Source organism: Mustela nigripes, chromosome 4 (assembly GCF_022355385.1).
Source record: "Mustela nigripes isolate SB6536 chromosome 4, MUSNIG.SB6536, whole genome shotgun sequence".
NCBI classification, from domain to species: domain Eukaryota; kingdom Metazoa; phylum Chordata; class Mammalia; order Carnivora; family Mustelidae; genus Mustela; species Mustela nigripes.
Genome location: NC_081560.1, coordinates 72,190,798 through 72,218,055, shown reverse-complemented (window position 1 = coordinate 72,218,055; position 27,258 = coordinate 72,190,798). Strand labels below are relative to the sequence as shown.

The window sequence follows — 27,258 nt, the reverse complement described above, 5'->3', positions numbered from 1 at the left end:
CCCAAAGGCTTTGGCTGAGCAAATTAGGTGTCAATGGGGTGCCTGCGCAGGCAGTACTCTCTCTAATTAGTCTCTTGAGCCTAGTTGGTGGCGGCTATGAGATGATCTAATCAATTGGTCTGTGTCTGATGGTTCGTGTAAAAATCCTACCAGGCAGACTCTCTCCCACAGGTCACCCACCTGCACAGCGGGACTGCTCATTTTCATTTTTCATCTCCTCCATCACATGACGCTGACAGTTGGTTTTAAGAAAATTGAATCCAAAAAATATCTAGTTCAGAGGGCACATGGGTCAGAACAAAGTTGCATTATGGGTACCAGCGATCCAATTAATTAATATTTATAGCCGAGAAGCTCTATGTAGATATTTCTGAATAAGGATTTTATCAATAAAATCCAATTTCTTGTCTAAAACATTCATTTCTAGGGAAAGAACATTGTAAAAGCAGGAAGCAAGATAAAAATGGCATCTGTTAATCGGATGATATATATACCTATGAGTTGATGTGCACTTAGTTGAGCTTATGGTCACACTCACTGTTCATTTGTATTGTATATGTGGTCTGTTTTAATAATCAATTAAATGTAAGGGAAGGACATACGTTGCTATTATATTTTGCTTCCCTGGGAATATTGTATACCCTCACTCCTTCTACCCACCTCCCCATACATCAAACATATGATTACATTTAGATCTTAAAGAATTTTTCTAGCAATAAACTGACTTACCTTACATAGTCCTTGAAAATTGAAACGAATACTGAGACTGCCCAAGGAGGGAGAAGGGGCATGTCATGCTGCTGCTGAACAGTGTTAGGGTACTTGGCACACAGTTGGGGCTATAGAGTCCTCTCACCTAGGTAGGAAAGAGGATACCTCTTATTGGCACCTCCTTTCTTTTTTATTCCTGGCTCCTTCCATTAAATGTCTGAGCCCAAACCCAAATAAAGGACTTATCTGTAATTACTGTGTTCACCATTTATTATCCAATTACTATTATTATGCATTCTCCTTTATTATCCAATTCTGCTTATGCCTTGGGTTAGGGACGTACTGTACTTCTAGAGATTCCACTTAAAGAATCAGGACTGAGGCAAAGACAGACACCACCAATGGCTAAAAAAATGTTTAAACCAACCCAGCAGTATAGTAACATGCCAATGGATTATGGTAACAACATCATTTATTATTACACCAAATCAGGTATCCTGAAAATTACATCATTCAAATAGAATGTCATGTGGTTAAAAAAAAAAAAAAAAAAAGAAAAAAAGAAAAAAAAAAAACTTGACGCACAGGAAGGTGGTTATTCCACCAGCCTTTCTTGGCTAATGGTGTATCTGTGGATTGTCAGCACTGTACCTGTGCTCTTGACCACGAGAGCACAGGCCCAGCGTTGGCACTCCGTCAATGCGCTGTGAGGGAACCCTGGTTCTAAACACATACTCCACTCCTGAATTTTCAGATTCCACCTCCTCCCTTCCTATTCATTCAGCAGGGGTTTCCTGAGTATCTGAGCAATGGCTTGGCTACGCTCTAGGGACACAATAGTCAACAAAACCAGTTTAATCAGGAACATAAAGATGTCACCTGACTCCCTATTTTCTCCCTCACAGGAAATGTCCCCATATGGGAGGGACATTTGAAGTCACTTGTTCAGGAGGTCAGCCTGGGCAGGTGTGCATTCTGGGGATTAGAGTGGTAGAATGGAGGAGAGCAGTTGGCCCTTGAACAACACCAGTTCGATGGAGCCACGTCTATGCTTGCATGCTGATTTTTTTTTATACATAAAAAACAGTACTGTAAATGTATTTTCTCTTACGATTTTCTTAAGAACACTTCCTTTGCTCTAGCTGACTGTATTGTAGGAATATAGTACATGATATGTATCTAAAATATGTGTTGGGGCTCCTGGGTGGCTCAGTGGGTTAAAGCCTCTGCCTTGGGCTCAGGTCATGATCCCAGGGTCCTGGGATCGAGCCCCGCATCGGGCTCACTTCCTCACATCAGAGCCTGCTTCCTCCTCTCTCTGCCTGCCTCTTTGCCTACTTGTGATCTCTCTCTGTCAAATAAATAAATAAAATCTTAAAAAAATATATATGTGTTAACCAGCTATTCATGTTACCACTAAATCTTCCAGTCAATGGTAGGCAGGTAGTAGTAAAGTTTTTGGAGAGTCAGAAGTTCTATGTGATTTTCAACTGTGTAAGGGGCCAGTGCCCCAGTCCTTACATTGTTCAAGGGTCAACTATATGTCCTTTCTGTGTGGTGATAGGAACGCTATGCCTCGGTAAGATGGTGTCAGGAAAAACCCACAGCTCTCCCATTGGTCCAGGGTGGGCAAGCTTCCCGGAAGAGCGGCAACCTCTGTTTAAGCAACGTGGAAGAGAATGAGCCTTTTTTTTCATCTGCGTAATCAAAATGTCAAGTTTGGTAGCAGGCTTGGGGACTAGCTGAAGATGCCTATAGACAGGTGTGTTTGAAATGTTGTGGGGACAGGTGTTCTCTGTCTTTGATGTCACAGGCCTCAATAAAGATGTCAGTACAGAAGTCAGAATGCATGATTCCATGGGAGCCACAAGGAGAGCACAAGATGGATTTACTTCATTTCCCTGGAAGAATGGGGGTTAAGGCGGTTGGTCTCCTTTTGTTATTTTTGCTAGGGTGGTCACTTGTTTAGGAAGAGATTTGGAAAAGGCATATCTGGGCAGCCTGGCAGGAGTAAGGACTGGCCAAGTGAGCCACAAGCAGCAAGTACATGAGATAATATCTGAGGTGTTTGGACTTAGTGATAACAAAGGGCCTGTGTGTGATATGCACCCACCCAGGCTTCTCCCTCCCCACCAGATCTCTCCCAGAAATTAAAGTAGGGGCTTTTGTTTACATTTATCTCAGTCACTGAGGACAGAGAATTCTTAAGAATGGAATATTACCTCTATCTCATACCACATTAAAAAAGCAACTCAAGGGACGCCTGGGTGGCTCAGTTGGTTGGACGACTGCCTTCGGCTCAGGTCATGATCCTGGAGTCCTGGGATCGAGTCCCGCATCGGACTCCCAGCTCCATGGGGAGTCTGCTTCTCTCTCTGACCTTCTCCTCGTTCATGCTCTCTCCCATGGTCTCTCTCTCAAGTAAATAAATAAAATCTTAAAAAAAAAAAAAAAAAAAAAAGCAACTCAAAATGGATTGGAGATGTAAAAGTAAGGACTAAAACTATAAAACTCTTAGAAGAAAATGTAAATCTTCATAACCTTAAATTTGATCATGGAATTTTAGATATGACACCAAAACTATAAGCAACAAAAGAAGAAAATGGATAAATTGGACTTCATCCTAATTAAAAAGTTTTGTGCATCAAAGAATATTATCAACAAGTGAAAAGACAGTCCACAAAATGGGAGTAAATGTTTGCAAATCAAGGGATTGATATCTAAAATATATAAAAATTGGGCACCTGGTGGTTCAGTGGGTTAAAGCCTCTGCCTTCAGCTCAGGTCATGATCCCAGGGTTTTGGGATCGAGCCCCGCATCGGGCTCCCTCTCAGTGGGGAGCCTGCTCCCCCCTCTCTCTGTGCCTGCCTCTCTGCCTACTTGTGATCTCTATCAAATAAATAAACAAAATCTTAAAATAAATAAATAAATAAATAAAAGTAAAAATAAAATATATAGAAAGTCCTACAACTCAGCAACTGAAAGACCAACAACCGAAATTTAAGAGTGGACAAAGGACTTGGAATACATATTTCTCCAAAGAAGATAAGCAGATGGTCAACAAGGACACGAAAAGGTGCTCAAACTAATCATTAGGTAAATACAAATCAAAACCAGAAAATAACAAATGTTGTCAAGGGTGTTGCAAAGAAACCATAACCTGTATATATCACTGGTAGTAATATAAAATGGTGTAGCCGCTGTGGAAAATCGTTTGCCAGTTCTCCAAAAGTTAAGCATAAAATTGCCACATGACCCAGCAATTGCACTCCTAGGTATTTACCCAAAAGAATTGAAAACAGGTATTTAAATACTTGCACATAAATGTTCATGGCAGCACTATTCATAATAGCAGAAAGGTGAAAATAGTCCAGATATACATCAACTCATGAATGGATAAAAAAACGTGGTCTGCCATACAGTAAAATATTACTGGCCCTAAGAGGGGATGAAGTACTGATACATGCTACAACATAGAGGAACATTATGCTAAGTGAAAGAAGTCAGACACAACATGTCACATATTGTATGATTCTGTTTGTATGAAATATCCAGGATAGGTAAATACATAGAGACAGAAAGCAGATTCGAGGTTGCCTGGGGGCTGTGGCAAGAGGAGAATGGGAGTAACTGCTTCAAGGATAGAGGGTCTCCTTTGTGGGTAACAAAAATGTTCTGGAACTAGACAGGGGATGTTTGGATAACATTATGAAAATCCTAAATGCCACTAAATTATATCCTTTACAATGGTTAATTTTAGGTTCTGTGAATTTCACCTCAATAAAAGGAAAAGATGGAAGGTTAACCTTCCAAAAAACTATCCTGTTAAGCAGAGGATATGAGTCGGGAGTAGGGAGGATGCTATTCTTTTTTAAAATATTTTATTTATTTGACAGAGAGAAATCACAACTAGGCAGAGAGGCAGGAGGAAGCAGACTCCCTGTGGAGTAGAGAGCCTGATGCAGGGCTCGATCCCAGGACCCTGGGATAATGACCTGAGCTGAAGGCAGAGGCCCTAACCCACTGAGCCACCCAGGTGCCCCTGGGAGGATGCTATTCTTAATAGTAAGGGCTGGAACTTTTTGCTTTCTTGGTCAAGGTAGCCTCATGTGGGCAGTAAAGTTATTACCACGAAGCCCTCATGACCAGCTGTGTCTAATAAAAGGCCAAAGTTCTTTTCCTGCTCGGGAAGATGACAGTGTTGCACCATAGACTGGTGACAAGCAGGCCTAACCAGGCCTCAGTGACCTTGAACTTTAAATGGAAATGAGGGCTTGTTTCTGGAATTTGGTGGAGCTGGAGTCTCTGGCCTGTGTGACTTGAGCCTGGGAGTCTTTCTTTTCATCCTTCCTGGCAAGACATGCCTTTCCCATCCGAAGGACTCAATGAAAATTTTTAAGGACCAAAAAGAAATGTGGAGAGGAAGAGAGTAAACACTCCTTCTTTCTTCTTGAACCACTCATATGGAAGTAGTTACCAAGTTTAAGCAGGCACCCCTGGAAATGCACAGTCGTATGCAGGATGGTGGGAAGAGGCTGGCAATTCAGGTCCTGCTGGCCAATTTTCCTTCTGTTGAAACTAGGTCTGATAACAGGCAATGAAGGAATTATATACAGCTGGGCTTTTTCTAAAAGCATGTAGGTGATCCATTTTTCTATTTCATGGCCATAAAAATGAACACAAGGATCTGTCCTTTTTTAATGATCTGTATGATGCTACAGGCACTTAATTAAGACCTGTATCACTACTAATGATTTGGGGAAGGAAATTTGCTGAATTTCTTTTTCTCTAAATAATCCAAGAAGAGGTTAGACCATTTAAGTTCATGGAGTTAAATTATTTTAAGGGGGAAAAAATGGAGTCAGAACATTTGTTTATCGTGTTAAGAGAACTGTTTTTGGTGAAGGAGACCACTCTGTGTGCTCAGGGTGGCAGCAGAGAAAACGGATAAGACTCACTTTTAGCCTAACCAATTTTGATGTCTCGTGTAATTTAGAAAAAAATGAATGATGTAAGTTTTTTCTTTCTTTCTTTTTTTCTTTTCTTTCTTTCTTTCTTTCTTTCTTTTTTTTAATATATAGCAATTTTCTCTTTTTCTCCTTCCAGGATTAAGTTGTCATCATTCTGGGAAGAAAAAAAAACACATTAATGAAGTGGCCAATAATACGAAGGGAATCACGGATCAGTTTCCTTCCCCTCCCTGTGGTGGATTTCACTTACAAGAAAATTGAAGCTGGCAAGACCCTGTTTTCTCTGCAATTTATTTAAAACCTTGCACGCATTTGGATACCTTGTGATTTCCAAGAACTATGTGAAGATTAAGCTTTGCTTACTGATACATGGCATGTATTCTTTTCAGTCTTTTGTGTTTGATTTTGTTTGATTTCCCTCTGCAGCGCAGTGTCTCTGTAAAGGTTTTTATGCTTTCACCAGCCATGTCTTAAATACATTAAGACAACACATTTGGTGTTCACACTTCTTCAGTAACGTCTGTACTTGAAAGCCACATGGTGGCATAAAACAATGTGTGTTTTCTTTGAGAGCAGTGCATATTTTGCAACCACTAGGAAGGAAATCTTTAGCTAAAGCAAACCCCTGTTCTCAGGTTGACTTGACAACCTGGTCCCTGGCTGTGGGGCCCCACCTGTCGCTTACCTTTTGAGGACATTTGCAAATGTGTTTTTTTTTTTTCTTGGAAATAACTGCACATGTATATAGGATATTGGAATCTGCTTAGCATTTTCAAGCCACGTAGCATGACTGTTTTTCAAGTACGTTGGAAGTAAAGAAACAAATATCAAGCATTAAGAACAAAGACAGGGATAAATTGCTTACTTTTCAACCTCTGAAAATTGAGGTGACTTTTTACCTGTTTTCTGGGTCTTGTCAACATCTTATATTTTCCATCCACTCTGTTATGCTTCAGGAGTGTTTTCTAAGTGGAGGAGAAAAGAATGAGGAACAGAATGCTTACAACTTGGGTGCAAAAGAATTCTATCTGCTGGACATTAGAGCCCCAAAAGCCATCTTGGCTAGGTAACATTCAAAAAAAGCAAATTACAGAGTTATCCAGAGTTGAAAATCTGCTCATTTACACCAAAGCACCTTTGAATTACACTTTTTAAAACATTCCAAGCTGATTGGAAGACCTTAACTTTAACCGGCCTCCTGGAAAAACTGTTTGAACACAGGTTGTAGAAACAGTGCAGGAGTCTTGCTTTCAAGATCGTAAGGAAAAAAGAAAGGCCCAGCTTCCCTTATTAAGAAGATGAGGGTCCTTGAAGGATGAAGGCGCGTCTGTGACAATGATGGAAAGGTGGACTGGGCACGCGCTTTGATGGGGAGGGCGAGCTACCAGATGCAGGCCCTCTCCCAGTGGGGCCGCCCTCACCACACAACCCCAAATAATACTGAGGCCACCGGGGTAGTTAGGGAACTTCATCTAAAGCACGAAACCTGGACCCTCAGAACACCAGTTCCTATGGAAATACTTTTCATGTACATTGTTTTACATTTTCCTGTTGGTCAGAAAAGAGAGACTGAGAACTTGAAATGCATTGCACTTTTTAGGATCAAGACTAGGAATTTTGAGCCAGTTTGACAAAGGCATTCTCTGAGAGTCACGTGAGGAAAAAGCTTCTCTATAGTTGAAGCCAGTATTCCTAGGAAATTGAACCCAGAACTTGTAAGCATTTAAAGGGTACTTTCCCTGGAGTGGGGCATGAATAAATATGTCAGGGTCACAATCCATCCTATTCAGAAGTAGCATTCATTGAAAGCTTCTAGGTGCAAAGCAAAGAATTATTTACTAATTGATTTTAAAGAGAGCAAAAGTTACCCAAGGCTGGAATGTTTACTGTTTGCTACCTAGAAGTCTTTCCCATTCTTCTCTCAGACATTCCAACCCACTGGAAGTCTTTAGCAGTATTTTACGGTATGCTTAAATTACAATTCCTTAATGTAAATACGGAGAGAAATTTTTACATGCGATAAGAACATCCTTGCCTGTGATTGATTTTGAATTATTTATTTGGGGGAGAGGCATAGCTTTTGTAATTAACCAAGTTTAAACCAAGAGCAGCTGATGATTAAATCTTGCTACTTAATAAGCTTTCTAAGTTGAACATTTGAAAATATTTAATATTAAGAGACTTCTCTTAGGAATGGTGGCACCATTCAGAGATATGTGCCCGTCACAGGCAGCTTCTCTCGGAAAGGAAACATAAGCTGGTCAGTGTGGAGGAAAATCTGTTTTTTACACAGACATGTCTCAGAAGGTCTCATTTTGGAGGTCTGTATCTCCCCATCCTTGTCCTCAGTACAAGAAATCCAAAGTCTGGTTCGTTTCTCTCCCCTTTTCTCTCCTATTGGCAATCCATCCCCCCACCTCTTCTCTCCCCACCCCCTCCCACGGAGGGCAGCCATGAAAATCATTACAGAATGTGTTCATTAGCAGATTTATTATTCTATTGAGAAAGCACTGGAATGTTTTGTGAGATTATTTTTATATGAAGGACTAGCCTGATTTCATACAGCTGGAATATTAGGAACTCATTAGCATAGTGAAGGTATATCAGTGCACACACAGTATTCTGAAAGAATAGTTGGGACTTTGTTTCCATTTTCTTAAAGGAACAGTTTGGTTGACTTAAAGATGCAGGATACGTAAGACATAAAAAAATGTTTTTGCAGTGCTCAGAGGAAAAACAAAACAGGGCATAAGGCAGGGGTGGCTGTCCATCCACTGATAAAAGGGTGAGAAGCTATTTCTACCTCCCAAGAGTAGCAAGAAAAGTTTCCAGGGGAGCCTCCAGGTTTGCAGAGAAAGCAAGACCCCTTGGTATCTTTTCCTCAGTGTGTACATGACAGCCAGTGTAATTAATATCCTAGGTTATGTATGTGTCTATATAAGATACTCATCTGTGAATAGTACTTACTGGTTTTGTAATCTTTGTTATATAAGAGGATATTTAGGCTGTACATACTGGGGTAGATTATTCCCTGCCCCCTATACATAGGAATATGCTGCATAATTGCACATAACTTCTCTCTCTCTTACTGGCTTGTAGGCAGAGGAAACCACATATGTTACTGCCTTGCAATTTTCTCATATACCAAAAACAACAACAACAAAAAAGTCTCAAGTGAAATAAGCAATCTCCTATTTTCATTCCCCTTCCTACAGCAGCATATTTTAGAGGCACATACAAAAATCTATATTCTCTAGTTGGGAGTGGTTCTTTTTTTTTTTTTTTCTTTTCTTTTTCTTTTTCTTTTTTTGTATGATACACTGAGATATGTACTTCATAGCAGAGGGTCAGTACCTAAGAAATGTATTAGCATCATTCAGAAAACTATTATATTCCAAAATGAAACATAGTAAGGAGAATGGGATAATACATGTTGCATATTTGTTCCCAAGTGTAATTTGTCTGTATTATGAAAGATGTAATGGTTTTTCAGCTGTCACTGTTGTTTTCTTGTAACATGATATGGAATAAAGTATAGCAGAATCTCTGTACATTTTCTTGCATCTTCTTGGTGCCAAATAACACCATACATTGTCACAGAAACATTGTCTTAAAAACTCTTAGACACAATCAGTTTTCGAGTGAAGTAAGAAAGCAAAACAATCCATGGATGTGAGAAGGAGTGAGCTAGCTGGAATGTTCCAGTAGTCTGTAAAACCCTCCCTTTTTAAATTTTTTTAAAGATTTTATCTTTTAAATAATCCCTATACCAATACAGGGCTGGAACCTACCACCCCAAAATCAAGAGTTGCATGCTCTACTGAGCCAGCCAGGTGCCCCAAGCCCTTCCTTTTTCTATATGCTTTGTCAGACTTCCGTAGAACAAGTCTGTGAGCTGCAGGATCTTCTCAATTCCACCAGCTCCTTAATGACGTCCACCACACGTTCCATGCATCTGAACCAATCTGGTTTTGTTTAATGACAATCCTATTTATCTTTTATTGTCTGTTTCTTAATTATCGTGTACATATTCTAAGAGGAGGTGAGTGGGTTACCCTCCACTGAATACAAATCAAAGCTTCAGCATGCCCACGTTCTGCCAGAAGCATCCTTCCCTGAGCTGAGCAGGCTTCCGCAAACACCACCTAGTGGGCGCCTGCACTCGAATTGACAGCGCCACCACTGGAAACCAGTCACATTCTGTCATCTCCTCCTCCTGGTCGGATCTGTCAGCCTCACAACCGCAAACAAACCGCTGCCCCCCCCCCCCCCCCCCCCCACCAACTATGATGTCTATAAATTGCTAAGAGTGTCCGTGCCAGATACAGTTATCAATTTATAGATATACTATTTGGTAATTTTAAAATGCTTGCCCTTGAAGGGGCACCTGGGTGGCTCAGTTGCTTGATCTGGGGTCAGGTCATGATCTCAGGGTTGTGAGATGGAGCCTGGTGTTGGGCTCTGCCCTCAGCTGGCAGTCTGCTTGAGATTCTCTCCCTCTCCTGCCCCCTCTCTTTCTGTTCATGAGCTCTCTCACGCTCTCTCTCAAATAAATAGGCAAATCTTTTAAAAATAATGTTTACCCTTGGAGGCAAAAAAAACCCAAAGTTCAAGTCTTACGTTAGGATGACTCAGGACCCCTGGCTTTCCCCCGGGGAGACCCTCACTCGCCAGCAGCAGCCGCCTCAGCTCCTCTCCCACAGCTGAGTTCGTGAGCCCTTCACAAGCTCTACATTATTACAAACTTCAGAGTCTGTAAGCTCTCTCAATTTTACCCTTCTCACAAAACCAAATGTAAGTGTCCTCCGCCGATGCAGAGCCCATTCCAGAAAAGCTCATGAGAGCCACCACGTCTTCAACTCCCCCGGCTGCCCCTGCTGTTTTCCCCTAGGGCAGCAGAAGTCGCCTCTGCCAAGGACACGTGCATTTCCACACGGTCCTGCCGGCACCCGCGGATTCTGAGACAGGAGATTGTGTAAAGGCAGACTTCGGGGTAGCCAGGGCAGAGATAATGAAATAATACGCAAATTTCTCAGTTCGATGGGAGCCAGAAATCACCCTGGAAACTGATGACAATTAGAGAAGTGTCAAACGAATAACTGGTGTCTGGGAGTTGTTTCAAGGCAGCGAAACGCAAGCCACCGTCCTACTTCCCTCAGCTGCGGGGGCGCATGCGCCCTCGGTTGAGGCCACTTCCGCAAGCCTCGGCGGTGCGCTCCTGTTCTAGAACCTCGCTGTGCCGTGGAGTCCTCGGAGCTCTTAATGAAGGAAAGAAGGAGCAAGAGGGCTGGTATCTACAAGAGGCCCAAGAATTAGCTTTGGGGAGTATTTTTAACTTTTTAAACGCGGCCGCCGGGATGACAGCCCCCTCTCGGCTCCGTAATTGCCCAGCGTCCTCTTTTTCAGCCAAGCTGTTCCAGCGCCGCCGGTCGGAAGACGTGATGTGTGCTGCCTGAGACAAGCAGCGAGAGTCAGGAGGGCGGCACTCCTAGAGTTGCTGTTGGCCCCCAGAGTAAAGAGAAAGCAGAGGGGAAGGTGTCGGAGCAACCCTGTGCCACTAGGTTAACACGTACAGTCGCCGGATAATGGCGGGCATTGTCAGTCTCCGCAATGAGAACCCCACAGTGGCCCAGCAGCCTGCTGCTACCAGTGGGTGGTGGCGTTATGGGCATTAGCTTTGAGAAGCTTAGACAGTAGAGGGGGCTAGGATAAAGGACACAAATCAGGGGAAAACTGACAAGATTAAAAAAAATCCAAGGCCTCGTATTTACTGTTCATCCCCCATGCTCTCGGTGTACTGTATTGTCTGCGACGAGTCCTGCTGAGAGAGAGCCGGGCACAATAATAGCTCGGAGCGGCCTTGCAGCCCCGGAGCCAGCCTCTGCCAATGGTGCTGGCTGTGCTGCTGGAGAATGGGATTCTGATAGAGTTGTCTTTTTTCTCCTTCCCTGAGAGGCCACCAGTAATTATGGAGCGCACACTGCAAACATGGGGTAAGGGTTGCCTATTGGAATGTGTCCTGGGAAGTGACCCGGCAGGGGTTCCAGCGAAGGTGTGTGCCACCGTCGTCCAAGGTGGGCCTGCCTGACAGATAGATGCACACTGTGCTGGGCTCGCGCAGGGACACGTGTTTGAACCAGCCGTTCAAGGATGTGGAGAAGTCGAAATGAAACTGGCTTTGTACATCATACCACAGTGGGAAACAATGATCCCTTTCCCTTGCTCCTCCTTCGGCCTAGTCAGGTAAGTGGGGACCTTGTGTCCTCAGGGAAAGGCTGTAATCCACTCCGATCCTTGGGGAAAGCAGGCACAGGTCCCATAACTTTACTTTGCCTGGCATTTGGGGAATTCCGATTCTAACGTTACATTCACTTAGCCCAGTGGCTCACAGCCCTGGCTCTCATTAGAATCATGGGGATGTCTTAAAAACACCCAACCCCAGACCAGTTCATCCTAAAATATTCAGAGTGGGGCCCTGGCATTGGTGTGTTTGGAGAGTTCAACAGGTGGCTCTGTGGAGCAGACCCACAGGAGAACTACTAGACTCTTCCCTTCCTGCTGCCTGCGGCTGCTCTAGAGATAGGGCAGGCAAACTGTTTATGTAAGAGCCAGAGAGCAAATATATTCAGCTTCCCAGGCCATACAGTCTCTGTCACAACTCCTCACTCTGCTGTTGTGGCATGAAATCAGCCGTGCACGATACACACATGAATGGCTTTGGCTGTGTGCCAGTCACACAATTCATGGGCACTGAAGTTTGAATTGCATATAATTTTCACATATCGTGAAATATTTTTCTTTTGACTTTTAAACACTATTTGTAAATGGAAAACCCATTTTTAGCTCGCAGCGTATATAAAAACATACAGTGGGCAAGAATTTGTCTGGGGCCTGTAGCTTGCTTGCCTTGGCTTAGAATACAGCCCTGGTAGTGGGCTCCCCCATTACCAGGGGGTCCCCCCCTGGTCCTCCAAGACCATCCCTGACATTTGCTGGGCCCAGGGTAGAGTCAAAATGGAGGCCCACATAGCTTATATCTAAATATTTAAAAATATAAATCCAACTAACAAAATGTCAAATATATATTCTATTCTCTTACCTGGACAAATACGTCTTCATGATAACCTAGAAGTCCTGGGTTGAACTTAGAACTGCTAGACTTCTCTCGAAGTTCTTCTCCAAAGAACTTTTAACTCAGTGGGTTAAAGAAGAAGTTCTTCTCCATGTCAGAATGTAGGTAGCCGGGTTCAAGGCCTCTCTGCGGCTTTTCACTTCCCATTCCTAGCTGTTAAGGGTGTGGGTCCAGAGTGAGGGTTACACGTGCATGGGTATCAACATCCAGCCCCCACATCCATATTCTGCCCTACCCTTGGCATAGTCCCTCCTTGGCCAACCCTTGGGGACCAGGTGCCTATCTTCAGGGAAGGTGCTTTAGGAAGATTCCATACACCAAGAGAACTCCTGAGTCCCAGACATGTGGAGTATATGGAGTAGAAGTAGGGGAGGTAGGTTCCTGTTGGGCATGACACCATGAATTCCTCATTCTGTTGTAGAGGGGTGGGTACTATGCCCAGAGAGCCAAACCCTTTAAAATGTGAACCAGAAAAGGAGCCCCTCTTTCCTGGGCTTAAGGACAGTGCTGATGGGTGATAAGAACCTGAAAATTAGTTCCGGTGAGTTTTCAGGTCCCTTGTGCATTTCATTGACCCACCCTACTCCAAAGCCATAGAAGTGGGCCCTATACTATGAGGCAGAAACACTGTGACAAGAGGCAAAAAAAAATTGTTTTAGTCTATTCCTTAGAATTAAAGGCTCTGACCTCTTCTCAGTCGTGTACTGGAACCAGCTGGTACCGGTTCACAAAAACTGACAGTAAATATGTAGGAATTTTGTGAGTCAGTTCTTAAATCACTGATAACTTAAAATCAGATGGGAGTATGTACACCACAAAAATGAGTCAACTGTACAAATCAGGTCCTTTTTGCTTTTTTTCTTTTTTAAGAGCTGGTTTCCCAACAGCCCACTGCCTTTTGGCCCCTTTCCTTCCAGGCTCGTCTTCCACCTCTCCAGACTCACATCTTCTACCTGCCCCATACTGAACTTGCCACTGATCCCTGGATATTCCAGACCTTCTCAAGGCCCTGTTCTTTTGGAAATACTGTTCCTTCTGAGAATGACTTTCCCTGTTTTTCTAGCAGCCAAATTCCTATTAATACTTTTAAGTCCCTCTTCAAAAAGTCTCTTCCAAAGCATCCCCTCAAAACAATTCCTCCTTCTTCCAAGTTCCTACATCACTTTGAAAATAGTAACAAGTCTTTTTTCAATCTCTTTATCATCAAGACTAATGAGAGTAACCAGGGCCCAGTATTTAACAATTTTTTAAATAAATCAGTTATTAAAGGATAATACAGATTAAACATGAGTGAAATGGAATATAGTTTACCTTCTTAAGAAAGCATTTAGAGGGGCACCTGGGTGGCTCAGTGGGTTAAAGCCTCTGCCTTCGGCTCAGGTCATGATCCCAGGGTCCTGGGATCCAGCCCCGCATCAGGCTCTCTGCTCAGTAGGGAGCCTGCTTCCTCCTCTCTCTCTGCCTGCTTCTCTGCCTACTTGTGATCTCTGTCTGCCAAATAAGTGAATAAAATCTTTAAAAAAAAAAAGAAAGCGTTTAGAAGCCTACAAACAACATGAACATATTGCACATGTACTCTGTGTAACTCTAAACAAAGCCCTGCCCAATTCTGTGGGGAAAAAAAGGAAACCAAAGAAGGCAGATTTCTGGTTGTCCTCAGGAGCTCACAGAGGCAGGGGTTCCCATACCTGGCCAGCTGCCCAAATCCCCTGGGGAGCTTTCTTTCTTTCTTTCTTTCTTTTTTTAAAGATTTTATTTATTTATTTGACCGACAGAGACCACAAGTAGGCAGAGAGGCAGAGAGAGGGGGAAGCAGGCTCCTGCCGAGCAGAGAGTCCTATTCGGGCCTTGATCCTAGGACCCTGAGATCATGACTTGAGCCGAAGGCAGAGGCTTAACCCACTGAGCCACCCAGGCCCCCCGGGGAGCTTTCTAAACATTCCTACTGAACCCCAGTCTCTGAGGTGCCAGTCTAGGCGTGTGCACTTTTTAAAGTCTCCTCAAGGGTTTCTGTTGGTCAGCCATGACAGTGAACCACTCTGGAGGGAAGCTGAAGTGCATAACCTTCTACCCAGTCTGTTCATCTGTCTCGAATTTCCCTTCCACCCTCTCCCCCTAAAGATTCTGTTCAAATTGCAAATCATTCAAGAGACACTCAGTTTGAGGGGTGCCTATTGACAAGTTATTTCCTACATCTTCACAAAGCAAGGCAAGAAATGGAATTCCCAGTTCTTTCCCATATTCTGTGTAGTAGAGGGAGCATTACTGAATCTATGTACTGCTCATATGAATACCAGAGTTCCAACCTGGGTTCTGATATGCTCGTCTTACTGACTCCAGAGGAGAGCCATACCCTGGGGCAGGGCACTAAATTACCCTTCAGTTTCTGTGCCAATGACTGCCAAGTATACCAGAGAATTCATGGTAGGCTGAAGAAAGTAATATTTTCTTTCTGCTGTTGGTCATTAACATCCAGGTGAGATCACATGCTTTCATTTGTTACCAAGATTGAAAACCAAACGTACTACTCCAGAAATGTCACTTAAGAATCCCCATTGCTGGGGCACCAGGGTGGCTCAGTGGGTTAAAGCCTCTGCCTTCGGCTCTGGTCATGATCCCAAGGTCCTGGGATCAAGCCCCTCATGGGGCTGTCTGCTCAGCAGGGAGCCTGCTTCCTTCTCTGTCTCACTGCCTGCTTCTCAGCCTACTTGTGATCTCTATCTGTCAAATAAATAAATAAAATCTTAAAAAAAAAAAAAGGAAAAGAATCCCCATTGCTGTTCATCCATGTCATTTCATAACCAATTTTATTCATAAGTTTATTATCGGAATCATGCTATTTTTGTTCATCACATTTTGTGGGCCAGCAAACAAAGCCCCAGAGGAAAAGGTGCATCCTGACTAAAATGTTGCTGTTTTTGCCCAGAGGTCATTGGCTGCAGACTGAGGCCCTATCCTTAGTCACTCAGTTGGGTGGAAGGTTCATTTGGAAAACCTAGAGGAAAGCCTTGTCCCATACTGAAGAGTAGACTGGCAGCTGTTTGCTCAGATGGAAATGGAATTTGGATGTATGTGTCTCCCACCTTCCCTGCAATGCAGAGAGAATCTGGGATGGGATGATAAGGGGCTTCCATGTGCTGTCTTATCAGGTACAGGTGTGCTGGAATTGAACTTATGGTGGTATTAAGGGGAACTCCCAGGGTGAAGTAGACTAGAATGCCCAAAAGAGATTAATGAAGCTAGGGTACCAGGCATCGAGGGACTAGCCTTGAAGCTTAGTGTAAGATGAAGTTAAGACATGCAGTCCAATGGAAGTAGACAACCAAGGGAAAGGAGAGAAAAACTGAGAGCAAAGTAATCTGGACAAAGCCTGGACAAAGCCTGGCTTTGTCCTAATCTGGACAAAGAGATGCTGGCCACACTTACAGCTGGATCTGCACAGACTCTTATGATACCACCTTGCTGAAGAACTCCAAGGATTCCCATTTACAGAGAATGAAATGTGACTGGTGCCCTCCTTGTATAAGAGATCGCCCCCAAATTTAGTGTCCCCAAAGAACAGTCATTTATCATCTCTCACTAGCTCCTATGGGCAGGAGTTCAGGAGCAGTTTGGCTGAGTGGTTCTGGCTTGTGATTTCTCATGAGGCTGCGTCAGGTGGTGACTTAGCTGAGGTCATCTTTAAAGCTTCATCACTCACATACCTGGTGCCACAGCTGGGAGGTGAAAGAGCTAGAACAGAGCTCCACTAACTTCACGTGGTTTCTCTACAAGTCCTGCTAAGCATGATGCTTGGGTTTGCTGGAGATTTTATATGGTGGCTTGGGGCTTCAAACCACATGCACCAAGAGAACTGGATGGAAGCTGTGTGGCTTTTTATGACCTAGTATTCTATTTGTTGAAGTGAGTCACTAAGGCCAGCCTATATTTGCAGGGAGAAGAATTAGACTTCACCTTTCAATAGAAAAAAAGGTCAAAAAATGGTGGGCATGTTTTAAAAACTGTCTCCCCTCCAGCCAGAAGTTTTATTCATATATATATATATTTTTTTTTAATTTATTTATTTGACAGACAGAGATCACAAGTAGGCAGAGAGGCAGGCAGAGAGAGGAGGGAAGCAGGCTCCTGGCTGGGCAGAGAGCCCGATTCGGGGATTGATCCCAGGACCCTGAGATCATGACCTGAGCCGAAGGCAGAGGCCTTAACCCACTGAGCCATGCAGGTGCCACGAGAAGTTATTTATATTGATCCCACATGCAAATGCACTCACCCTCTCCTAAGACCCCCAAACAGTTCATCTGGATGGCATCCACCCACTTTCAAGGTCCAGCTGCCCATCATCCAAACCAGGTTCAGGTGCTGCTCCATAGGAGCAGATCCTCAATTACAACCAACCTCCTGAATACTGATCTCAATCTGAAGATTTGTGGCCTGGAGTGAAAAGTTATTGCTCCCCCACCCAACAGACTTTGTTAAGCATAGGATAGCCACTAGAGACATTTCAGTCTTCCGTGACAATCAGGTAATCAGCCTGTGGCAATTCTGAAATCCAGCCAGTCACTGGTGAACCAAGCTCCTTGATTAGAGCTGAGTGGAAACTTTTTCATGGCACTTGATTCCGTTCTCTGGACTCTAGATTCCTCCCTCTGAATTATCCTTCGTGTTCTAGAAAATCTACCCCATCTTTTAAATTTTTTTTTTCTTAACATATATTATTGGTTTCAGGGGTACAGGTTACCCCCATCTTTTTAAGAAAATATTTATTTACTTGAGAGAGTGAGCAAGGGGAGGGACTGAGAGAGGGGACGAGAAGCAGACTCCCGCCTAGCACATAGCCCAATGCAGGGCTCAATCCCATGAGCTTGAGATCATGACCTGAGGTGAAACCTAAACTTGGACGCTTAAACAACTGAGCCTCCCAGGCACCCAAAAAATGTACTCCGTCTTTATAGCTGAGGAGTTTCCTCAGCCTGCTGCTTTCCCAGAGAATTTTAGGAACCTAAAAGCCCTTTTTTTTTTTTTTACACTACCTCTGTCCCTTTTAGCCTGAGCTGGCAATGTTTTCATTAGTGCAGCTCTGTTTAAGATTTTGTTTCCCCGCAGTCTTATTGAGATTCCCTCCATTAGACAAAAAACACATTCACAAATCTCATTGAGATAAGCTTTTCTCTACCTTAAACTCCCTCTAGGGCTACTTTGGGACTGTGCCCTTAAGAATTTTAGACCCATTTCTGTTAATGGAGACATCTAAGGGCATGCTCTTAAGCTTTTCAGAGGGACTCTTGGCTGCTTGAAAGAATCTGTAAGGCACTACGTTCAACTGTGTGAGGTCTTAACAAAGGAATTTTGAGTCACACTGCTTCCTTCATCTTTATACGGAAATTACATGTATTAATTTTAGCTGCATCTGCCATCTGGAGAGGATGAAACTGAACAATAGTTTGATTTTTTGAACCCCTAAAGTCTTGGCTCTTTAATTTAGCATTGGTTTTTTGGTTGGTTTGGGTTCAGTTCGGTTCAGTTTGCCTTTTTTTTTTTTTTTTTAACTTCATCTCTCTCTTCTCATATTTTACGGCAATTAGGAAGGTCAGGAGACACCTTCAACACTGTGCCTGAAAGCTTCCTGGGACATGAGTCCATTAGGTACATTTTCTGTTTTCCATGTTACCTCTGGTATAAAGACTACAACACTTCAGAACCAGGGGCCCCTTTCCTCCAGCTGCCAATACTCTCCTGACTTTCCTTCAGTTCTTCACCCACAGCCTCTTCAAAGGTCCTCCAATCCCTGCCCTCCACTTCTGTTATGGCAACGCCTCACCTGTAGGTACCAAAAAATTCCCACGAATCTGTTGTTTGAAACAAGTCACCCTCCAAATCGGTGGCCCAAGAATAGCATTCACCTGTTTTCTCTTTCTTGGTTTCTGTGGATCCAGCATTCTGCATCAGCCTGTTCGGGGGGTTCTGGCTCAAAATCTCAGGTGTTCCCAGCTTTGGGGCCAACTCAAAGGCTGCTTTCCTCACATATCTGGCCCACGGGCTAGGAGGACTTGCAGGGCTGGGGCCGGGCCTGCTGGGTCTCCGTGGTCCCTCTCCGCGGTTTTTCTAGCATGGAGGTATCCTGCTCCAAGGAAATGAATTTACCTCAAGAGAGAGAGCCAGGCAGATGCTGTGTCCCTTTTGATGAACTAGCCTTGAAAGCCACAAAGAATCACTCCTGCTACTTACTCTTAGTTAGAAGCTAGTCACTAAGGCCAGCCCAATATTTAAAGAGAGGGGAAGTTAGATACCTCCTCTTAATGGGAGGTGTTTCAACTCATTTGCAGACTTATTTGAAAACTAATACATCTCTGGAGTTAAACGCCATAGAGGCACTGCCCTAGTGTGTGTTCACTTGCTGAACAGGATGAGTTTGGTAGACTAGGAGAAAACCCAAGACTGTGATTTTCTTGGAATTCTGAATGGTAGGTATCTATTTTTAAAATTCTCTGCAACCGAATGCCATCCCCCATAAGCACTCGGAAAACCTTGGCCCCAAAACCCTATGGCTTTTGAACCTGGAGGTGATAACGACCTGGAGCTCCACTTTCCTCCCAGGAAACCATATGCTATACAGAGTTTTATTCTTGTCCCACTTCAGCTTCCTGCCTCCCAAAGCCAAGTAGCCACTGTTCCAGAGGAAAAAGAACCCTCCCCAACTAGCCAACAAGCAGCACTTCCTCCATCTCTAGTCTCTAAGACTTGCTAATGCTTGGATTTGACTTAGCCTGAGTAAGTAGCTTTTTCATACTAATTTTTTAAAACCCTGTTGTGCCAAAGGATTAAATAAGCAATTGCCTAGCTTTAAGTGCTTCACAGGGTACTCAAAGAACACCTTTCCGGACAGACAGTCTAGTTTTCGAACCCACTTCATTTAAGGCAACAAAATCTCTTTTCTACAAGGTTTTGGCTGCGTGGAATGCAGGTGTTGTAGCTCTAGCTAAGATAGTATGCAATCAATTTTCCAAGTGGAGAGAAATTCTAGGGTGCAGAGATTTTTCTTTGCAGGCTAACAAATGAAAGTATATATATATATATATGGGGGGGGGAGCAAAGGAGTTCTGTTCAACCCTCAGAGATGACTGAAATCTTCTTTCCTATATTTAGACTATGTCTTGCAATTCATGAAAATGAATTGCTTGTTCTTTTCCATCTTAAACTATTCTCCTTCTGCCCTCTACTCTCCCCAGGCTTTATTTATTTATTTTTAAAAATAACTGAGTCACATGTGAGCCATTCCTAAAGCTTAAGACTTATTTTTAACAACTTGCTCAAACACAAATCCCATTGTTCACATCCTTAGGGACAGTGAGTTACTCCAGAGGAAAAAAAAAAAAAAGTAGAGATTTTGTATACATTTTTTATTCAGTGAATAATTTATATTAAAATAAATTGTGCAGAAAATGTGAAAGATCTTTGAGTAATCCAAAGATTACTGTACTGGAAACCAGAAAAAAAAAAAAAGGAAAAAGAAATTATTGAAATCCACAAACCTTTGGAGGGAACTGTGAGGGGAATTCTTATTCAGAGTCTTTTTAATGGTGTCTTTGTTGTTGTTTGGAAAGCTAAGTTTCTATGTGTTGTTCCTGGGAACTCCCCGCATGCCACCTTGTTGGCTTCCTCTTCCCCACTGTTAACATGTGTTGTTGGGACTCTAGGAAGTTGTTTTTTGGTTTTTTGTTTTGTTTTGTTTTGTTTTAAGATTGATTTATTTATAAGAGACAGAGAGTAGGGTGAGTGAGGCAGAGGGAGAGGGAGAGAGAATCTCAAGCAGACCCAGTGCAGAGCCCAATTTGGTGCTGGATCCTAGGACCCCAGGGTCACAACCTGAGCCGAAACCAAGAGTCTGATGCCCACCTGACCACACCCCTACAGGTGCCCCTCTAGGAAGTTTTGATAGAAACTCAGCTAAGGTAAACCTCAAAGATCATTGATATGGTATAGACTAGATGAGTGAGGAAAAAAAGTCAGCAAGTGGGCCAGAAGAGAAAGAACGAGAAAGAGAGGCAGCAGGCTATAATGACAAAATAAGTTGGATCAACTTCCAGTTCTTAGTCTCTTAATTTTAATTACATTTTCTTTCTTGGGTATCAACAACATTGCTGCCAAAACCCTACAGCTATAGGGGACATAAACATTTAAATCAACCAGAGACAGATGGCAACATCAATCTTCAATGTCACTCTCTTAGAGGATTCCCAGCACTGCTGCCATCTGTGGTGAATGGGACATTAGAGGTAACTATTTCCCACAAGGGCACTTTTTAGATTTACCTTCAGGAAGTAAAGATGCCTCATTGTTTTGGGGAAGGTTTTTTTGGCTAAGATCGTGGGAATTACAACAGCAATAGGAAGCTAATGCTGGGATAAAAGTTAACCAATTAGCAACCCTACAACTTCCTGTCTGCTCAGCCTCCAGCAACAGCAGATGAGATTGATAGCCGGTCACCTCTAGCCAAACAGTTTGCTCGTGACCAGACAGAACGGCCAAACTAATAGATTGCCTTAATTTTAGCCAAGGAATGTCCAACAGTCAAGCCCTACTTTGGAACAGAGAATCTCAAATGTATTTGAGTCTATGATCATGCCCTTAACCAGCATAGGGGCCTTATGCTGAATTGTCTTTACGTTTTAATGTTTTTCTGTTTATGGCAACCCTTGGTTAAGTTAGATTATTCTTCACCAAATACATTACAACATACTTTTTAAGATGTATCTAGAAGTTAGCCTGTTCTATTTAAGAAAAAACAAGAAAAACAACACTTTTGTGCTTGGTTTTTATTTTTATTATTTTTTTAATAAAGATTTTATTTATGAGAGAGAGAGAGCACCAGTGGGTAGAGCCGCAGGCAGATGAGAGGAAGAAGCAAGCTCTCTGCTGAGCAGGGAGCCGGATGTAGGGCCCCATCCCAGGATCCTGAGGTCATGACCGGAGCCAAAGGTAGCTGCTTAACCAACTGAGCCACCCAGGGACCCCTGTGCTTGTTTTTAAAATGCAGATCTTTAGGGGCACCTAGGTGGCACATTTGGTGGAGCATCTAAGTCTGGGTTTCAGCTCAGGTCCAGATCTCAGGGTCGTGGATCGAGCCCCATGTCCGGCTCTGTGCTCAGTGCAGAGTCTGCTTGGGATTCTTTCTCCCTCTCCCTCTGCCTCCACAACTCTTTCAAATAAATAAATACAATCTTTAAAAATAAAAAAATAATAAAATCAAAATCCAAATGTAGATACCTTTTATAATCATTAATAGCTTTCATTGTCCTGAAAACATCAGGGGGTTTTACAGAGTTGTGTCATAGTGCTGAACAGGCTCCATATTTTCCCTGGTACCTTGGATGTTTACATCTGTTTGAGTGCCAATGAGAAACAGAACTGGTCCCTGTCTGGCATAGAACAGAGGAGACATGAGGCAGTCAATTCAAGAATCATACTGTAAACATTAAGAGCCAAAATGCAGGTTCTTGATGCTATTCAAGGAGACATGTGGAACTGAGAAACAGATCTAGATTTGGATCTGAAGATGGAGTTCCATAATCTTTAATTAAAACCTCTTCCTCCATGAACATAAATGTTAAAACGAGCAACTTCTGGCAGCTAGGAAGCCCTGACTGAATTTAAACACATGTAAAGAAGGGTTTGAAGGAGGGAACCTAGCACAAAGAGGCATCTGGCATGCAGAGTCTTTGTGTAGAAAGATAGATGAGGCTTTCTAGAGCTTTCAGCCAATTAAATCGAAATGCCTGTGCCTCCCAGGATACCTAGAGTGATTGGTAATTCTCAGGGTTAACACTAAACATCATTGGCCTTGAACATCAGTATTTCCACTGGCTCTGTGAGATGCAGGCTCTCAATTTCCACCTAAAACAGCTTCAAGTATTCTTCATGCTTCCCATTCATCCCACTTTAAGCCCTCTTCCATGATGTAGCTGAGGAAATCACTGGAAGCCCTCTTCTGTGGCACACCGTCCCCTGGCTTCTCCTGCATTCTGTGTCTACTCCACTCCAGACCTCAGTGGTCTTCCTGGTGGCTCCCATTCCCTCTTATCTTGCTCCTCAGCCTGGAATCCTTTGCTTCCAACTAAACCACTGACATGTTCTTGGTCTCTCTCACATTCAGACTTTTGCTGTGTCTTCTAGGGCATTTTATTAGAGCATATATGAATGCTCCGATTTTATTATAATTGTCCTCTCTGCACAACTCCAAGCTCTGCTTGCTCTCTGCATGAGCACAGGGTCTGGCGTACAGTCAGCCCAAAATGAAGATGTGTTGAGTTAGGGCATGTGTATGTGTCCTTGCTCTCCCCTCCTTCCTTACGACATGCTGATTGATCCCTGGGCATGCTGCAAAACTGCCCCAGGAAGCCATTCCTGGCCTGCCCCTGCTCTGCTTCGCCAACACCCTATTTCTAACCTTTCATTTACTTCATTTCATCTACTTATATTACTTACCTATGTACAGATTTGCTATTTCTGTGTTCCTAAGGGGCCAACTATCAGTAATTTCTTAGGGTTCAACTCAAAAGAAAAGAAGGAGTCCATTGTGGTTCTCTCTCAGGCAGACCTAGGTTGACTGCTGACTCTTGTCACTTCACTTGCTGTGTATCCTTGTCAAGCTCCTTAGCTTCTCTGTGCCTCAGTTTCCTCATGTGTAAAATGAAAATAATCAGAGCAACTACATCAGAGTAGTGACGTGAAGATTAAAGGAGGTCATGGATGTTAACATGCAGCACACAGAGCTTGGGTCATATAATAAATGTGAGCAACGGTGAGTCAATAGATAAATGTTTACTGTGCCAGGGATAGTGCTAGTTGTTGGCGGTACAAAGATGGGTAAGCTAAAGGCAGGCTTGCCTTTGTGGAGCTCACAGCCATTGGAAGGAGGATAATGAGTGTAACCAGTGCCACAAATAGGGAGGTACTGTATGATTGAGGCACTTCCCAAGTCAGCTGCTAGGGTGGAATCATCTATTTATAGACCTAGTTATCCAACTTAACTGTAGGAGGCTTTGATGGTCTTTTTCCCTGGTATATGGTAGATGTCATAGCTTAGTAACTAATATATGGTGTTTACTCAGTAAATATATGCTGACTAAATCTATGAATGAGTCAACAACAAATGAATGAATAAACAGTAGCTCCAGGACATATGGAAGAGAAGCTTCTCAGGTCAGCATTCACAGCCAAAGCAGGAAGGAGAAGTTCTCTCCTACAAAATTGAAGTTGTCCAGTGTTTTACTACAGAGGTTTCTAGGCCAAAATTTTTTTTTTGTGGAAATGGCAAAGAAGTGTTGCTCAGCCAGATCCTGGGTTTTTGACTGGTTATTGTTTAGTTTTTAACTATCTTTTTACAGGGTTGTTGCACCAAAAAGAGAGAGAGAGAGAGAGAAGGCTATTGAACATTACTGTTCATGTAAAGTATAATCATATAAGCAAACAAAGAAAAACGAGAACTCTGATTTTCTCCTAGTTCACCATTCATTCACTCATCTCACAAGCATTCCATATTTTGGGCACCTGGTACCTAGCAAACATTTGGGAGAGAAACAAGCATTCCCCCCAGCCACACTGTTTGCCAGCCCTCTGCTTCAGGGTCTTGTTTTTCTTACCTTCAAACTGATTTCATTATGAACATCTATTCATTTATTAAGAAATATTTGCCAAAAGCCCACTCTGGACCAGGCTCTGTCATGGGCGTGAGGACTCAGTGAGGAGGAAAAGCCCCTCAGCCTTGGCTTCCATGAAATGTGGGGTCTCATGGGGAGGACACACTGTACCAGTCACGTGGCATCCAATTGTAATTAGCACAGCAGAGGAAAAAGAGATGATATAACAGGGGGCTGAGCTGGGGAATCAGGAAGTTTCCCAGAAGAAGTGACTTTTGAACTGTGATCTGAATGATGAGACAGGAGCCGGAAAGCTGCAGATGCCAGTGTCAGGAGAGGGTTGGGCTGGGGCCACAGATGCGAAGGAGAGCCAGACAGGGGCCAAGGACATTCAGGTCGTATGATGAGTTTCTAAGAATGTTGAGGAATTTTTCACTGTTTTCCGTCAGTTAGATTGTGGGTTCTTTGAATTCTGAGGCCATGTCATACTCATTTTCACATCTCTGACTGCATCTAGCAGAGGGCTTTGAATGCAAATGGTGCTCAATTAATGCTAATTGAATATGGAAAAGAGGCCTGTGACATGACCTTGTACTGGGATGTTAATGATGATCTAGTTCAGTGGATACTTATATCTCCAGACTGTGAGATGTTCCTAAAACTCCACAATGCTTTCACCTAGGCCATGCATATGAGACGTGAAGGGGCATGGCACTGTCTTTCACTTAAGAAATGCGTCTGTTTATATTGTTTCTCTATGAGGGAAAGAAAGCCATCCTTTTTCCTGGATTCTCATTATGAGAATTACGAGTCGGCCACGATCTCAACTGCAAGACGCCCTGAGCATCTTTTTGTTGATTGGGGGGAATGGGGTGAGGAGTGTAGTCTCTATACCTGGTATCTTCTACGTCAGTCTGATTGACAATGCAGGATTCCATGTCCTCTGACTTCACTCTTTCATGTTCTTAAGGCCCTTGCCACCCACAGGCCGGTCGGCAGGATTATGGGTGTCTTTTGGGAACTGTGACTTCTGTGGGACCGACTTTTCTTATATTTGGGGAGTGAGGCTCAGCAACTATGGTAAATGCCTCCATCTTCTGTGAGAGAAAAGTCAAGGGAATCAGCAATATGCCACCTTCCTCTTCGAATGCTTAGGGAAAAGCGCTTTGGAATCGGGATAACAGTGATACATTTCAGAGGCCCTTTTTGCACAATGATGATTTTCTCGAAAAGGAAACAGACCTCAAGGATCTTTGTTCCCTCCCGAGAGGCTTTTCTTCCCAGTGTGTGGATAGTATGTGAATATGATTATATAAATGCAGTGGGAAGACATGCTCCTGATCACTCTTTAAATCTTCTGATGCTGGCAATGATCTCATTTTTAAAGCCACCAGAAACCACAGATGGTGGCTAAATCACCCATATACTCTTAAACAACTTCCTTATTTATCTGTTTGGCTGTTTTCATCCCTTTTTTTCCCTTGTGCCGTTCTGTGACACCACCTCAGCCTCAGAGATCCAGAGCGGCCGTCTGCTGAACACATGAATACTAAAGAATTGGTTTCCTTAGTAACAATAACCATGAAGCAGCTCTCAGAACTTCCTGCCTTTCTGTCTGTCTGACTTTCTGTTTGTTTTCTGTTGGTCATATAGAAAAGGAGGCCCAAACCAGACTTGTCCATAAAAGATACACATCAGTTTTGTGACCCATAAGCAGAAGGAAGGCTCCTCTCCACTGAGGTCACATTCCTTTTCTCAACCCACTGCCCTATTCTGTGAGGTTCAGGCTAAGCCAGAACACCTGCAGTGGTTCACGACCATCTCACAATCTTTTTTCTGTCTTCGAATCAAAATTTGGAAGCGCAAAGCCGGCGTGGAGGACACATAACCAAAATCTCTTTTTCTGTGGGTCACCAACATGGAACTTTCCAGAACAGAAAACATCTTTTCTTTCCACAATATTTTTAATTATAAAAGGTAAATGTTAACAGAGCAGAGAAGGTGTTGCTGGTTTTTCCAGGATTTCTTTTTTTCAGCATCTGTTGTGAGAATTTGCCCTGTTTCCAGCCCCAGCCCCCAGATCTAGTCAGGAAGAGCCCACAGGGCCTCTCTCCCTAGAAAGAGCAGAGGGAGGTGTGCCTCAGGAAGCTCTGGATTCTCCATCCTACCACTGGCTTCTGATCTCGTTGTGTAGACTCTTGATGTATTCTGCCATCTTACTTCCTGGGCACATACTGGGTTTCCTGACCCTCTGTGGCTCTATCACCCAGCCTGCCTGGATTCCTGGCTGTGGCTGTAGAGTGTGCCTATTCAGGGCAAAGCACATGCCTGCCCCTTCATATGTCAGCTGTCTTCCCCAGGCTGTGTCCATGCGACATACAAACACAAACAGAGCACTGCTTAGTGCTAAGCACAGTAGACACTGGGTGTGGGAATGAGCAGAAGGATACAGCCCCTACCCCCATGAGGCTCACAGTCTGAAACAGTAATTTGGGTCCAGAGCAATGGTTAGAGTCCACTACAATACTAGCTATGCCCAGGGTAATGAGGACTACTGATGAGAAGCCTATGAAATTGGAGGCAAAACAAGGGAAAGTCCTGAAGAGGTTAAGCCTAACCTAAGTCTTAATTTTTTTTTTTTTTAGATAATAAGAATAGGTAAATATGTTCAACACTTATTATAGACTAAGAACTTGACATGTGTTGTACATTCATTATTTAATTCCCACAACTGCTGTGAAGCACATTCTCTTACCATCCCCACTTTATAAACTGAGGCTCACGAGTCAAAGTTTTTCATGGTCACTG

General features: G+C 43.2%; 1 protein-coding gene and 1 long non-coding RNA gene across 5 annotated transcripts in view; one reads left to right on the top strand and one right to left on the bottom strand.

The window, feature by feature from the left end:
- Nucleotides 1–9,233, top strand: part of CDK14 (cyclin dependent kinase 14) — a 575,395-nt gene extending 566,162 nt beyond the window's left edge. For 2 of the 3 annotated variants that reach the window (XM_059396884.1, XM_059396886.1), the window contains one exon: nucleotides 5,819–9,233. In XM_059396884.1, the coding sequence (XP_059252867.1) occupies nucleotides 5,819–5,943 (125 nt within the window). In that variant the 3' untranslated portion in view covers nucleotides 5,944–9,233. The remainder of the gene's footprint in view (nucleotides 1–5,818) is intronic. The other variant, XM_059396885.1, reaches the window with a different exon arrangement.
- LOC132015963 (uncharacterized) overlaps nucleotides 1–14,277 on the bottom strand; it is a 29,530-nt gene extending 15,253 nt beyond the window's left edge. Inside the window, exons 1-7 of one of the 2 annotated variants that reach the window (XR_009403836.1) lie at nucleotides 14,126–14,277; nucleotides 12,782–12,967; nucleotides 6,582–6,647; nucleotides 5,671–5,836; nucleotides 2,934–3,147; nucleotides 730–856; nucleotides 181–271 (exon numbers count right to left, since the gene is read on the bottom strand). This is a non-coding gene — a long non-coding RNA (uncharacterized LOC132015963). Of the gene's footprint in view, nucleotides 1–180; nucleotides 272–729; nucleotides 857–2,933; nucleotides 3,148–5,670; nucleotides 5,837–6,581; nucleotides 6,651–12,781; nucleotides 12,968–14,125 lie in introns of those variants that run through there. The other variant, XR_009403837.1, reaches the window with a different exon arrangement.
- Nucleotides 14,278–27,258: the final 12,981 nt, after the last annotated feature.